General features: G+C 43.6%; 1 protein-coding gene across 1 annotated transcript in view; it reads right to left on the minus strand.

Moving 5' to 3' along the window:
* Positions 1–2478: 2478 nt before the first annotated feature.
* The window catches only part of slc6a3 (solute carrier family 6 member 3), a 47392-nt gene continuing 36201 nt past the window's right edge, over positions 2479–13669 (minus strand). Inside the window, exons 9-16 of the mRNA XM_045719328.1 lie at positions 12321–12445; positions 11276–11388; positions 10848–10976; positions 10467–10566; positions 5846–5946; positions 5458–5625; positions 2779–2850; positions 2479–2593 (exon numbers count right to left, since the gene is read on the minus strand). Coding sequence (XP_045575284.1) covers positions 2570–2593; positions 2779–2850; positions 5458–5625; positions 5846–5946; positions 10467–10566; positions 10848–10976; positions 11276–11388; positions 12321–12445 — 832 coding nt within the window. The 3' untranslated portion in view covers positions 2479–2569. The remainder of the gene's footprint in view (positions 2594–2778; positions 2851–5457; positions 5626–5845; positions 5947–10466; positions 10567–10847; positions 10977–11275; positions 11389–12320; positions 12446–13669) is intronic.

Here is a 13669-nt window from a genome sequence, read left to right on the forward strand (position 1 = left end):
AGATTTTAGCGTTTTGAACTATCTTTTCAAAGACAGTCCTTCTGGAATTTATTTAAGTTAAGTCAAGCTTCTATTTAATATATATGTTTTTTAATTTAACTAGGCAAGTCAGTTAAGAGCAAACTTATTTACAATGACAGCCTACACCGGCCAAACCCGGACGACGCTGGGCCAATTGTGCACCACCCTATGGGACTCCCAATCACGGCTGGTTGTGATACAGCCTGGAATTGAACCAGGGTGTCTGTAGTGACACCTCTAGCACTGAGATGCAGTGCCTTAGACCACCGCACCACTTGGTAGCCCATGATAGATCTGAAGAGTTTTGTTACTAAACGCAGGTCATTTTGTGTTGCTTAAGTTGCCATAATAATACAATATACACCCTGAAATTATTGACACCCTTGATAAAGCTGAGCAAAAGATTACTGTATAAAATAAATTATTAAAATACTGAGCTATATTGAATGTTCTAACAAATTGGGAAATTACATTATTTATACTAATACAATTGCTCAGAGAATGTTTTCTCAAAAGTATCGGTCAAATTTATTGACACCCCTTGTTTTCAATACTTTTCAATGTCTAACCGTGCAAATATTCCGCCACTGAATGTTTTCTGAGATTCAGAACACCCTGTGAGGATAAATGTACTGAGACTTATTCTACTATGTTTTCTGAGATTCTAGAACACCTTGTGAGGATAAATGTACTGAGACCGATTCTAGAATGTTTTCTGAGATTCTAGAACACATTAGGAGGGATCTTAGAACAGTCCTCCATACAGAATATCTTTCAGATCCTTGATGTCCTCTGTCTGTGCTTATGGGACTGGCTCTCTTCAATTCACACCACAGGTTTTCAATAGGGTTCAAGTCTGGAGACTGAGAGGGACATTGCAAAAAATGTTGATTTTGTGGCTAATGAATCATTTCTTTGTGGATTTTGATGTGCGCTTGGGGTTATCGTCTTGCTGGAAGATCTACTTGTGGCCAAGTTTCAGCCTCCTGGCAGAGACAACCAGGGTTTTTGGCTAAAAGGTCTTGGTACTGGGTAAAGTTCTTGGACCAGCTCTTGGACCAGTGGAAGCAATTTAGTCCCATAACACCAAAGCTCCAGCACAGTATTTTACAGTAGGTATGGGGTTCTTTTCTGCTTATGCGTGTGATTGGCCAAAGATATGTATTATTTATTTATTCATAGCATCTGACCACAGCACCGGTTCCAGTCCAAGTGCCAGTGCCATGTATCAAATTATAGGTGTATACATTTGTTGGTTGACATGAAAATAGAGCTCTTTACCTACTGTAAAATATGGTGGTGGATCTGTGATATTATGGGGCTATTTAGCTTCCACTGGTCCTGGGATCCTTGTTAAGGTTAACGGCATCATGAACTTTACCCAGTACCAAGACATGTGTGTCAATTATTTTGACCCCTACCTTTGAGGAAAAAGTATTACTTGTTAAACAAAATCTCTTTCTCTGAGCAATTGTTTTAGTATAAAATAATATAATAAATATAATTAGCATACAATGTAGCTCAGTATTTAAATCATTTATTTAATATTTATTTTTTCTCATCTTTATCAAGGGTGTCAATCATTTTGGACCCACGGTACATTTGGAAACATTTTCACAGGAGAAGTAACAACACATTTTTCAAGTGTCAAAGGAAACTGTGGGCAAAATATAAAAATCTAGCTTACTATATAACGGTTATGTGTTGTAACAAACTTCATTTAAAACATGTACACTTTCAGATACAGTTAAATGCAGGAATGTAATTTTGTTATTGGCTATGACATGTGGTTTCTGTAATAAATACTATTTCTCTTAGTTACCTCTACAACAGATAATCATATGATATTTCATCAGGATTTTACACTAACCAAACGCTCAGATTTTTCTCAGCTCACAAAATAAACATCAATATATTGGTGTATTATCCATAATCATAACAGTCATAGTTTAAGGTTGATATTTAGTGATGTTTTGACCGAACGTCACCAACATCCTGATCTAGATCACAGCACACAACCACACGTCCATTGAGGAAATTAAAGACCACTACGATTTGACAGCTTGGTTGGCATTTCAAACACTCCTCTCTCCTCTTGTTACGGTATATACTCTCCTCACATGTCTGCTGTGCCTCCTTCTATCCATCCATCCATCCCTCTCTCCATCCATCCCTCCATCTCTCTATCCATCATCCCTCCCTCTATCCCTCCATCTCTCTATCCATCCATCCATCCATCCATCCCTCTCTCCATCCATCCCTCCCTCTATCCCTCCATCTCTCTATCCATCCATCCATCCATCCCTCCCTCTATCCCTCTCTCTCTCTATCCATCCATCTATCCAGCTCTCTCTCCATCCATCCCTCCCTCTATCCCTCCCTCTCTCCATCCATCCTTCCCTCTATCCCTCCCTCTCTCTCTCCATCCATCCCTCCCTCTATCCCTCCCTCTATCTCTCCATCCATCCCTCCCTCTCTCTATCCATCCATCCCTCCCTCTATCCCTCCATCCTCCATGTGAATGGACATCTCTGTATTCTTCCTGGGCTCAGATCACCATCCAGTGTTGGAGCTGTGGAAACCAATGGGAAAGGACAATAAATACACTAAGGTAAGGTAAGGTAAGGTAAGGTAAGGTAAGGTAAGGTAAGGTAAGGTAAGGTAAGGTAAGGTAAGGTAAGGTAAGGTAAGGTAAGGTAAGGTAAGGTAAGTAGGGGAGGTTAAGTAACGTCAAGTAAATAGTGAAGAGCAGCTTACCGTAAACCTCCTAACTTCTCCGTTATCCACCAAGTGGTGTTCGTGCTCAGGCGTTATGGCGTAGGCCAGTCTCTACAGGAAGACAGCACGGGAATCAGTTACCAAAGAAACTAACTTGTCTTCCTTATACAAGTCAATGTGCATTACCAAGCTGGATATTCATATTTACTGGTGATGTTATAGCTCATCAGCCATATTGCTCACATACCCGAATATATATGTGTCAGTGTCAGTGTTGACATTTCTGTGCATTGATGTGGATAAAAGTGGGCATCACTTTGGTTAAAGGTGTCTGCTAAATCACCAGAGTAGCTGTGATGACGTTGGCCTGTTGGTCAGGTTTATGACGCCCATAAATACCTTCCCCCCTTTCCGCTCTCTCTACTCTACACTCTTGGAAAGCCCTTTGTTAACATAGAGAGAGAGTCTGGTAACGTCAAAAGGAACCATATTTCGGTAATCCAACCAGTTGAAAATATGTGTTGGTACTTAAAGAATATGATACCAGATCAGTTGTCATCCATTCTACCAGATATTCTTCAGAGGACAGGAAGATCTCTGTTGGGCAACACGGCCTTCCATCTACGACCAACCTATTGAAGCACAGCTCAGAGTAAATATTCCTTGGATTTTCCTTTTCCAAATTAGCGGTTATTTAGAATGCATAAGATTCTGTATTTACGAGGTCCGATCAGAGACCAAATTCCTTTGTTCCTCAGTCTTCCTGCGCTTTCATTCAAAACCCAACCCCCTTTCTTTGTGGAACCAGCCGTCATATCTGTTCCATCCGCTAGGAACGATTCCTTTATGACATCATTTGTAATCAATGTATGACCCATCCTGTGTATGTGTAATTCTGTGTGATTGTTTAGGTATTTAGTAAATAAGTAATTCAACCAAATTTTGTATTGCTGATTCAACTTGTTAGCCAGGGTTCGCGAAGATAACCAAGAATTCTACGACTTAGGTCCACAGACGATGCAATCGCCATCACATTGCACACTGCCCTATCCCATCTGGACAAGAGGAATACCTATGTAAGAATGCTGTTCATCGACTACAGCTCAGTATTTAACACCATAGTACCCTCCAAGCTCATCATCAAGCTTGAGACCCTGGGTCTCGACCCCGCCCTGTGCAACTGGGTCCTGGACTTTCTGACGGGCAGCCACCAGGTGGTGAAGGTAGGAAACAACATCTCCACTCCACTGATCCTCAACACTGGGTCCCCACAAGGGTGCGTTCTCAGCCCCCTCCTGTACTCCCTGTTCACCCACGACTGCATGGCCATGCACGTCTCCAACTCAATCATCAAGTTTGCAGACATCACTACAGTGGTAGACTTGATTACCACCAACGACGAGACGACCTACAGGGAGGAGGTGAGGGCCCTCGGAGTGTAGTGTCAGGAAAATAACCTCACACTCAATGTCAACAAAACAAAAGAGCTGATCGTGGACTTCAGGAAACAGCAGAGGGAGCACCCCCCTATCCACATCGACGGGACAGTAGTGGAGAAGGTGGAAAGTTTTAAGTTCCTTGGTTTACACATCACAAACTGAAATGGTCCACCCACACAGACAGCGTGGTGAAGAAGGCGCAACAGCGCTTCTTCAACCTCAGGAGGCTGAAAAAAAGTGCCTTGTCACCGAAAACCCTCACTAACTTTTACAGATGCACAATCGAGAGCATCCTGTCGGGCTGTATCACCACCTGATACGGCAACTGCACCGCCCACAACCGCAGGGCTCTCCAGAGGGTGGTGAGGTCTGCACAACACATCACCGGGGGCAAACTACCTGCCCTCCAGGCCACCTTCAACACCCGATGTCACAGGAAGGCAAAAAAGATCATCAAGGACAACAACCACCCGAGTCACTGCCTGTTCACCCAGCTACCATCCAGAAGGCGAGGTCAGTACAGGTGCATCAAAGCTGGGACCGAGAGATTGAAAAACAGCTTCTATCTCAAGGCCATCAGATTGTTAAACAGCCACCACTAGCACAGAGAGGTGGCTGCCTACCTACAGACTTGATATCATTGGCCACTTTAATAAATGGATCACTAGTAACTTTAGTAATGCTACTTTAAGAATGTTTACATATCTCGCATTACTCATCTCATATGTATCTACTGTATACTGTATCCTTCACTATCTATTCTTTACTATCTATTGCATCTTAGCCACTCTGTCACTGCTCATCCATATATTTTATACTTATATATTCTCATCCCATTCCTTTACTAGATTATGTGTATTAGGTTTTGTAGTGGAATTGTTAGATATTACCTGTTAGATACTGCTGCACTGTTGGATCTAGAAGCACAAGCATTTCACTACACTCACAATAACATCTGCTAACCATGTGTATGTGACCAATACAATTTGATTTGATATAAATCAGACTTATATAAACCAGACTTATATAAACCAGACTTATATAAACCAGACTTACATCACATAACTTTCCAGGTAAGGTTCACATCTTGTAGATTGCTCTGTTATGGCTCTATTAAAAATCAGAGTTATATAAACCAGACTTATATAAACCAGACTTACATCACAGAACTTCCCAGGTAAGGTGCACATCTGGTAGATGGCTCTGTTATGGCTCTGTTAAACATCAGACTTATATAAACCAGACTTATATAAACCAGACTTATGTGAACCAGACTTACATCACAGAACTTCCCAGGTAAGGTGCACATCTTGTAGATGGCATAGAGAGGCACCATGGTCATGGAGGATATAGCCAAACACCAGCCAATCATGTTGGCCCATATGGGAAACGTGTACGTCCCGTAGTTAGGAGGGTTAAAGGTCGCGAAGCTCACCACCACCATGAACTGGAGAAACAGAGGGTTTGGGGTTAGGACACTTCCTGTTTCAAGTCATAAGGACACTTATGGACTAGCCTCTACTGAAGCTAGCAAACTGTAGTTAGTGCCTAGACCTTGGTGTGCATGAGTGAGAGCTGCATGGACTATTCAACTGGTTCCATTGCACCAGGTAAACTAAAGGTATTTGACATGTTTGACCCAGGTGTTTCTCTCTTTATGAACTCACCAGGAGGAAGCATGGGCTGACAAACTTCCAGCACAGTCTCCAGTACAGGCCTGGTCTCTGTCCGATCATCTCCTCAATGTCATCACTGAAGCGATCCACTCCTGAAGGGAATAGTTCAAACCATAGCAGTTAAAAACGTGTGACGGTTCGTCATTAAAACCAGGGTTGGGGTCAATTCAAATTTCAATTCAATTTGAAAGCTGTCAATTCAGGAAGTATATAGTTTAAAAAAGACCATCTATTTTCAATGACTTCTCAATAGACTTAAAAGTAAAAGCTATTTATTTCAAACGTTTTTTTTTCCATTTTTGAAGTTTAAAATCAAATCACTTCCTGAATTGACTACCTTATCATTCGAATTGAACCTTTACCCTGATCAAAACCCTTGAGTAGTCATTCACAGAGCAAAGAGAGGGAAAGGGGAAGTTTATACCACAGCAGACAGGAAGCCTTGAGGATGAACAATAGTTGTCAACAATGTTGCGTTACTTTGTGTTCTCTCGTTTTGAGGAAACGACAGTACATTTGAAATACAAGGATATTAACATTCTGGGTAGCGTGTTTAATACCACCAGCATCAAGTCCCTTTCCTCGTCTAGGTTACTCCTCACTCAACCTTCTCTCTTTGTTCCTTGCCTGGGAGGCACTTCTCAAAGCCCAGGCACAATCCCAATGTGACTGCAGCCTATGGAGAGCAGGCAGCTGTTCCTGTGGAGGGGCACAGGGGGCCACAGCCACCTGTCAGTAGAGATGGAGCCAGGGAAAAGGCCCGGAGAAGCCTGGGGCTAAAGTAGTCCGCCCTCTCAGGCTGAGGCCACCATGGCAGGGCAGCAAGCTGACCACACTGACCCCAGAGCCACAAGGCTGGTTAGACATACACAAACACACGCACGAATGCACACATGTACGCCACACACACACACACACACACACACACACACACACACACACACACACACACACACACACACACACACACACACACACACACACACACACACACACACACACACACACACACATCCCTTCCCCGCCCCACACACACAACATATAACGCAACATTTGTTGTGACAAAACCATCAGTGAAGTTGAAAATGTGATGGAAATTTGTTTGTTCAGTACATGGGAATCGAACAGCAAAAGCCTTTTATCTGCAACAAGTCAGAAATCAAATCAAATCACATGTTATTGGTCTCATACACATGGTTAGCAGGTGTTAATGCGAGTGTAGCTAAATGCTTTTGCTTCTAATTCCGACCGTGCAGTAATATCTAACAAGTCATCTAACAATTTCACAACAACTACCTTATACACACAAGTGTAACGGAATGATTAAGAATATGTACATATAAATATATGGATGAGCGATGGCCGAACAGCATAGGCAAGATGCAGTAGATGGTAAAGAGTACAGTTTATACATGTAAGATGAGTAATGTAGGGTATGTAAACATTATATAAAGTGGCATTGTTTAAAGTGGCTAGTGATACATTTATTACATCCAATTTTTTATTATTAAAGTGGCTAGTGATACATTAATTACACCCAATTTTTAATGATTAAAGTGGCTAGAGATTAGTCAGTATGTTGGCAGCTGTCACTCTATCTTCGAACTCCCGATCATAAATAAACCAAGGAGCAGCGTGCATGGAATTCCACATCTTTTAATGAAAATGAAACTCACCAAAACAACAAACAGGAGAAAAACCGAGAACGTGACGTTCTGGGGCTGCTCAAAGGCAGCTACACAAAAACAAGATCCCACAACTAAAGGTGGAAAAAGGGCTGCCTAAGTATGGTTCCTAATCAGAGACAATGATAAACACATAGAAATACAAAATCTAGAATGCCCACCCAAATCACACCCTGACCTAACCAAAATAGAGAAAATAAACGGCAATCTAAGGTCAGGGCGTGACAGCAGCAGCCACCAATGCACTTGCTAATAAACTCGCTCACCAGCGTATACATCAATGTTATTGTCCGATGCTATCCGGAACATATCCCAGTCCACGTGATCGAAGCAATCTTGAAGCGTGGAATCAGATTGGTCAGATCAGCGTTGAACAGACCTGAGCGCAGGCGTTTCCTGTTTTAGTTTCTGTCTATAGGCTGGGAGCAACAAAATGGAGCCGTGGTCAGATTTTCCGAAAGGAGGGCGGGACAGGGCTTTGTATGCATCGCGGAAATTAGAGAGGTAATGATCCAGGGTGTTGCCAGCCGGGTAGCGCATTCAATATGCTGATACAATTTAGGGAGCCGAGGAAACAATTTAGGGAGTCGAGGTGTCTGTTTGAGGGAGATATACATGGCTGTGATTATAATCGAAGAGAATTCTCTTGGTAGATAATGCGGTCGGCATTTGATCGTAAGGAATTCTACGTCAGGTGAACAAAAGGACTTGAGTTCCTGTATGTTGTTATGATCACACCACGACTCGTTAATCATAACGCATACACCCCCGCCCTTCTTCTTACCAGAGAGATGTTTGTTTCTGTCGGTGCGATGCGTGAAGAAACCGGTTGGCTGTACTGACTCTGATAACGTATCCCGAGTGAGCCATGTTTCCGTGAAACAGAGAATGTTACAATCTCTGATGTCTCTCTAGAAGGCAACCCTTGCTCGAATTTCATCTACCTTGTTGTCAAGAGACTGGACATTGGTGAGTAGTATACTCGGGAGCGGTGAGCAATGGGCCCGTCTACGGAGCCTGACCAGAAGACCGCTCCATCTTCCCCTTCTGCGGCGCCGTTGTTTTGGGTCGCCTTCTGGGATCCGATCCATTGTCCTGGGTGGTGGACCAAACAGAGGATCCGCTTCGGGAAAGTCGTATTCCTGGTCGTAATGTTGGTGAGTTGACGTTGCTCTTATATCCAATAGTTCCTCCCGGCTGTATGTAATAAAACCTAAGATTTCCTGGGGTAACAGTGTAAGAAATAATACGTAAAAAAACGAAATACTGCATAGTTTCCTAAGAACGCGAAGCGAGGCGGCCATCTCTGTCGGCGCCAAACAAGTCAATTTGATGTAAACACATCTCTGGTGGGAAAATTAGCATATTGTTTTATGCGTATTATGCCGATTTTAGAATATTCGCATGAAAATCTGGCGTCAATTGGATGGAATTATCTTATAAGTGACTTTGTTGGGCTCCACAATCAATTTGAGATACTTTCAGATGATTTGAAAATGATGCTCGGGAAACGCTATTATCGGTATCCATGACTTGAATGGGATTTGTGACACAAATGCTAAAATGTTAGCATTTGGAAACAGTGTCAGGGAAATAAAACCAAAGTATGGATTGCTGTCATACCTTGTCCATAGACTGTTTTACAGAGATTAGGAAACTAATGTGTAATTTTCTGACATCCAAGTATCATCAGAACCACAATAGACCAACAAAAAGTCAATCTTTACACCACAGACTGGGATGTTGACCTCAGATATTCAATATCAATACACTATTATTTGGCTCTAATATGTCTCTGTCCACTCCAAACACCTAAACACTAAATAGTAATATGGACCATACACTCTGAGTGGCAGATACACACCAGAGACAGGCTTTTTACGTCCCGGTCCTCTGACAGCTAATGAGATGGTGTTGCATGGCGGCACAGCAGAGGAATATCCAGACTGATATCCCATCAGACCCTATCACTGGCCTAATAGGGCATCAGCTTGGCTGGCCATGAAGAGCTAAGAGTCTCCCCTCCTCACCTCTTCCTCCCTCCCTCCTCCTCCCTCCTCACTCCCCCCACTCCCTACTCACCCATCCTCACTCCTCTTCTTCTGTAAAACAAGACAGGAGTCCCCTTCCCCCCATCCCATCCCATCTCCTCCTTAACCCTCTTCTTCTGTAGAATTAGATAGTAGTCCTCCCATCCCATCTCCTCCTTAACCCTCTTCTTCTGTAGAATTAGATAGTAGTCCTCCATCCCATCTCCTCCTTAACCCTCTTCTTCTGTAGAATTAGATAGTAGTCCTCCCATCCCATCTCCTCCTTAACCCTCTTCTTCTGTAGAATTAGATAGTAGTCCTCCCATCCCATCTCCTCCTTAACCCTCTTCTTCTGTAGAATTAGATAGTAGTCCTCCCATCCCATCTCCTCCTTAACCCTCTTCTTCTGTAGAATTAGATAGTAGTCCTCCATCCCATCTCCTCCTTAACCCTCTTCTTCTGTAGAATTAGATAGTAGTCCTCCCATCCCATCTCCTCCTTAACCCTCTTCTTCTGTAGAATTAGATAGTAGTCCTCCCATCCCATCTCCTCCTTAACCCTCTTCTTCTGTAGAATTAGATAGTAGTCCTCCCATCCCATCTCCTCCTTAACCCTCTTCTTCTGTAGAATTAGATAGTAGTCCTCCATCCCATCTCCTCCTTAACCCTCTTCTTCTGTAGAATCAGGAAGGAGTCCCTTCTCCTCCCGCTACGCATCCTCCTACTCCCTACACCTCCCCGTATAACTAGGCAGGAGCACCCCTTCCTGTCACTTTCCTCGTTCCGCTCCTTCCCCCTCCTCCTGCTCCTCCCCTCTTCCTCTCCTCTCCTCTCCTCTCCTCTCCTCTTCCTCTCCCATCCTCCCCCCACCTCCTCTCCCCTCCTCCCCCCTCCTCACCGTAGAACCAGGCGATGCCGATGGCCTCAATAAGCACTCCAAAGAGAATGGATGTCCCAGCAGCAAAATGGTCCAGCAGAGTGAACACGTAGATACCACCCTGGAGAGGAGAGAGAAGAGAAGAGAGGAGAGGAGAGGAGAGGAGAGGAGAGGAGAGGAGAGGAGAGGAGAGGAGAGGAGAGGAGAGGAGAGGAGAGGAGAGGAGAGGAGAGGAGAGGAGAGGAGAGGAGAGGAGAGGAGAGGAGAGGAAGAGAGGAGAGGAGAGGAGAGGAGAGGAGAGGAGAGGTTCCATTTGATGTCTCATATTAGCCATGTGTCATTCATGCAAATTCCTTAGATGCTTGAGAAATAACTTTACACACACCTTTTTCGTCCACTTACATTAGTGACACAGAACAGTGAGATGAGGAAGGTGGACACAACGATGAAGAGGGTGAAGAGTTCCCGGTGTTTGTGGAGAAACTTGAACTCATCCATCAATCCTGTGATCACTGACTCCATCCCTCCCATCTAAAGACCAGAAACAGAACACAGAACACAGAGCACAGAGCACAGAACATAGAACATAGAACACAGAATCAGAGACCATAGAACATAGAACACCGTAATTTAGCTGAACTTGGTCCTTGCACTTCACCTATAGCAGGACTAGCCAGTCCTGATTCTGCTGGGTCGGACTAAAAGCCTGCACACCTGTTATCTCCCCAGGAGTAGGGTTTGTCACTGCTATCCTGTAGCATGTTGGCACCTCAGAAACTGGAGGTTCATCAGTTCATAGTTTGTTCTATAATGGTGAGCGGTGTACTCACAGCACTGTCGATGCCCAGAGTCAACAACATGATGAAGAAGATAACTGCCCACACTGATGATCCTGGTAATGTTGCAATGGCCTCTGGGTAGATGATGAACACCAGACCAGGACCTGTATGGGACACAACAACACAGATGAATGATTTAGTTATCTAGTGTTAATCAAACAGCTAGATCACATTGACATGACTTTTGTTTAATCATTTGTTTAATCAACAGCGGTGACAATGTCGACCACATGATTGATTTGTGCTGATAAACACATATAGATTTCCAATCAGCCCTGACACCAAGCCCAGAGCAGCTAAACATTTTGATGTAGATAAACAACATTTAATATTGCATGTCAGAAAGACAAGTGGACATGACATCAATTTAGAGATCCCACACACAAATAATGACTGGCTGAAAAATCTATTGGAAATGTCAATACATCTAACTATTTTTTTTATAAAGAACAAAACAATAATTTCAGGTCTCCATCATTATCTGAGAAAAGTGTCCAGAGCATTAAGACTACTGACCGTCTGTGGTCACCTTGTCCAGAGCATTAAGACTACTGACAGTCTGTGGTCACCTTGTCCAGAGCATTAAGACTACTGACCGTCTGTGGTCACCTTGTCCAGAGCATTAAGACTACTGACCGTCTGTGGTCACCTTGTCCAGAGCATTAAGACTACTGACTGTCTGTGGCCACCTTGTCCAGAGCATTAAGACTACTGACCGTCGGTGGCCACCTTGTCCAGAGCATTAAGACTACTGACCGTCTGTGGTCACCTTGTCCAGAGCATTAAGACTACTGACCGTCGGTGGCCACCTTGTCCAGAGCATTAAGACTACTGACTGTCTGTGGCCACCTTGTCCAGAGCATTAAGACTACTGACCGTCGGTGGCCACCTTGTCCAGAGCATTAAGACTACTGACCGTCTGTGGTCACCTTGTCCAGAGCATTAAGACTACTGACCGTCTGTGGTCACCTTGTCCAGAGCATTAAGACTACTGACCGTCTGTGGTCACCTTGTCCAGAGCATTAAGACTACTGACCGTCGGTAGCCACCTTGTCCAGTGGCACGCTGTGTTTATGGGACATGTAACCCAGGAAGGAGAAGATGACGAAGCCAGAGAAGAAGCTGGTGAGGGAGTTGATGGAACTGGTGATTATGGCATCTCTGGAAGAGAGAGTGTAGATAACAAGAACATATTCACATACCTGGTAGATCCAGAACAGACTGGTGTTAAAGACATGGCCAGTAGGTAATACTGTCCTCTATAGAACAGACTGGTGTTAAAGACATGGCCAGTAGGTATTACTGTCCTCTATAGAACAGACTGGTGTTAAAGACATGGCCAGTAGGTATTACTGTCCTCTATAGAACAGACTGGTGTTAAAGACATGGCCAGTAGGTAATACTGTCCTCTATAGAACAGACTGGTGTTAAAGACATGGCCAGTAGGTATTACTGTCCTCTATAGAACAGACTGGTGTTAAAGACATGGCCAGTAGGTAATACTGTCCTCTATAGAACAGACTGGTGTTAAAGACATGGCCAGTAGGTAATACTGTCCTCTATAGAACAGACTGGTGTTAAAGACATGGCCAGTAGGTATTACTGTCCTCTATAGAACAGACTGGTGTTAAAGACATGGCCAGTAGGTAATACTGTCCTCTATAGAACAGACTGGTGTTAAAGACATGGCCAGTAGGTAATACTGTCCTCTATAGAACAGACTGGTGTTAAAGACATGGCCAGTAGGTAATACTGTCCTCTATAGAACAGACTGGTGTTAAAGACATGGCCAGTAGGTAATACTGTCCTCTATAGAACAGACTGGTGTTAAAGACATGGCCAGTAGGTATTACTGTCCTCTATAGAACAGACTGGTGTTAAAGACATGGCCAGTAGGTAATACTGTCCTCTATAGAACAGACTGGTGTTAAAGACATGGCCAGTAGGTAATACTGTCCTCTATAGAACAGACTGGTGTTAAAGACATGGCCAGTAGGTAATACTGTCCTCTATAGAACAGACTGGTGTTAAAGACATGGCCAGTAGGTAATACTGTCCTCTATAGAACAGACTGGTGTTAAAGACATGGCCAGTAGGTAATACTGTCCTCTATAGAACAGACTGGTGTTAAAGACATGGCCAGTAGGTATTACTGTCCTCTATAGAACAGACTGGTGTTAAAGACATGGCCAGTAGGTAATACTGTCCTCTATAGAACAGACTGGTGTTAAAGACATGGCCAGTAGGTATTACTGTCCTCTATAGAACAGACTGGTGTTAAAGACATGGCCAGTAGGTAATACTGTCCTCTATAGAACAGACTGGTGTTAAAGACATGGCCAGTAGGTAATACTGTCCTCTATAGAACAGACTGGTGTTAAAGAC

Source organism: Salmo salar, chromosome ssa05, assembly GCF_905237065.1.
Source record: "Salmo salar chromosome ssa05, Ssal_v3.1, whole genome shotgun sequence".
NCBI lineage: Eukaryota > Metazoa > Chordata > Actinopteri > Salmoniformes > Salmonidae > Salmo > Salmo salar.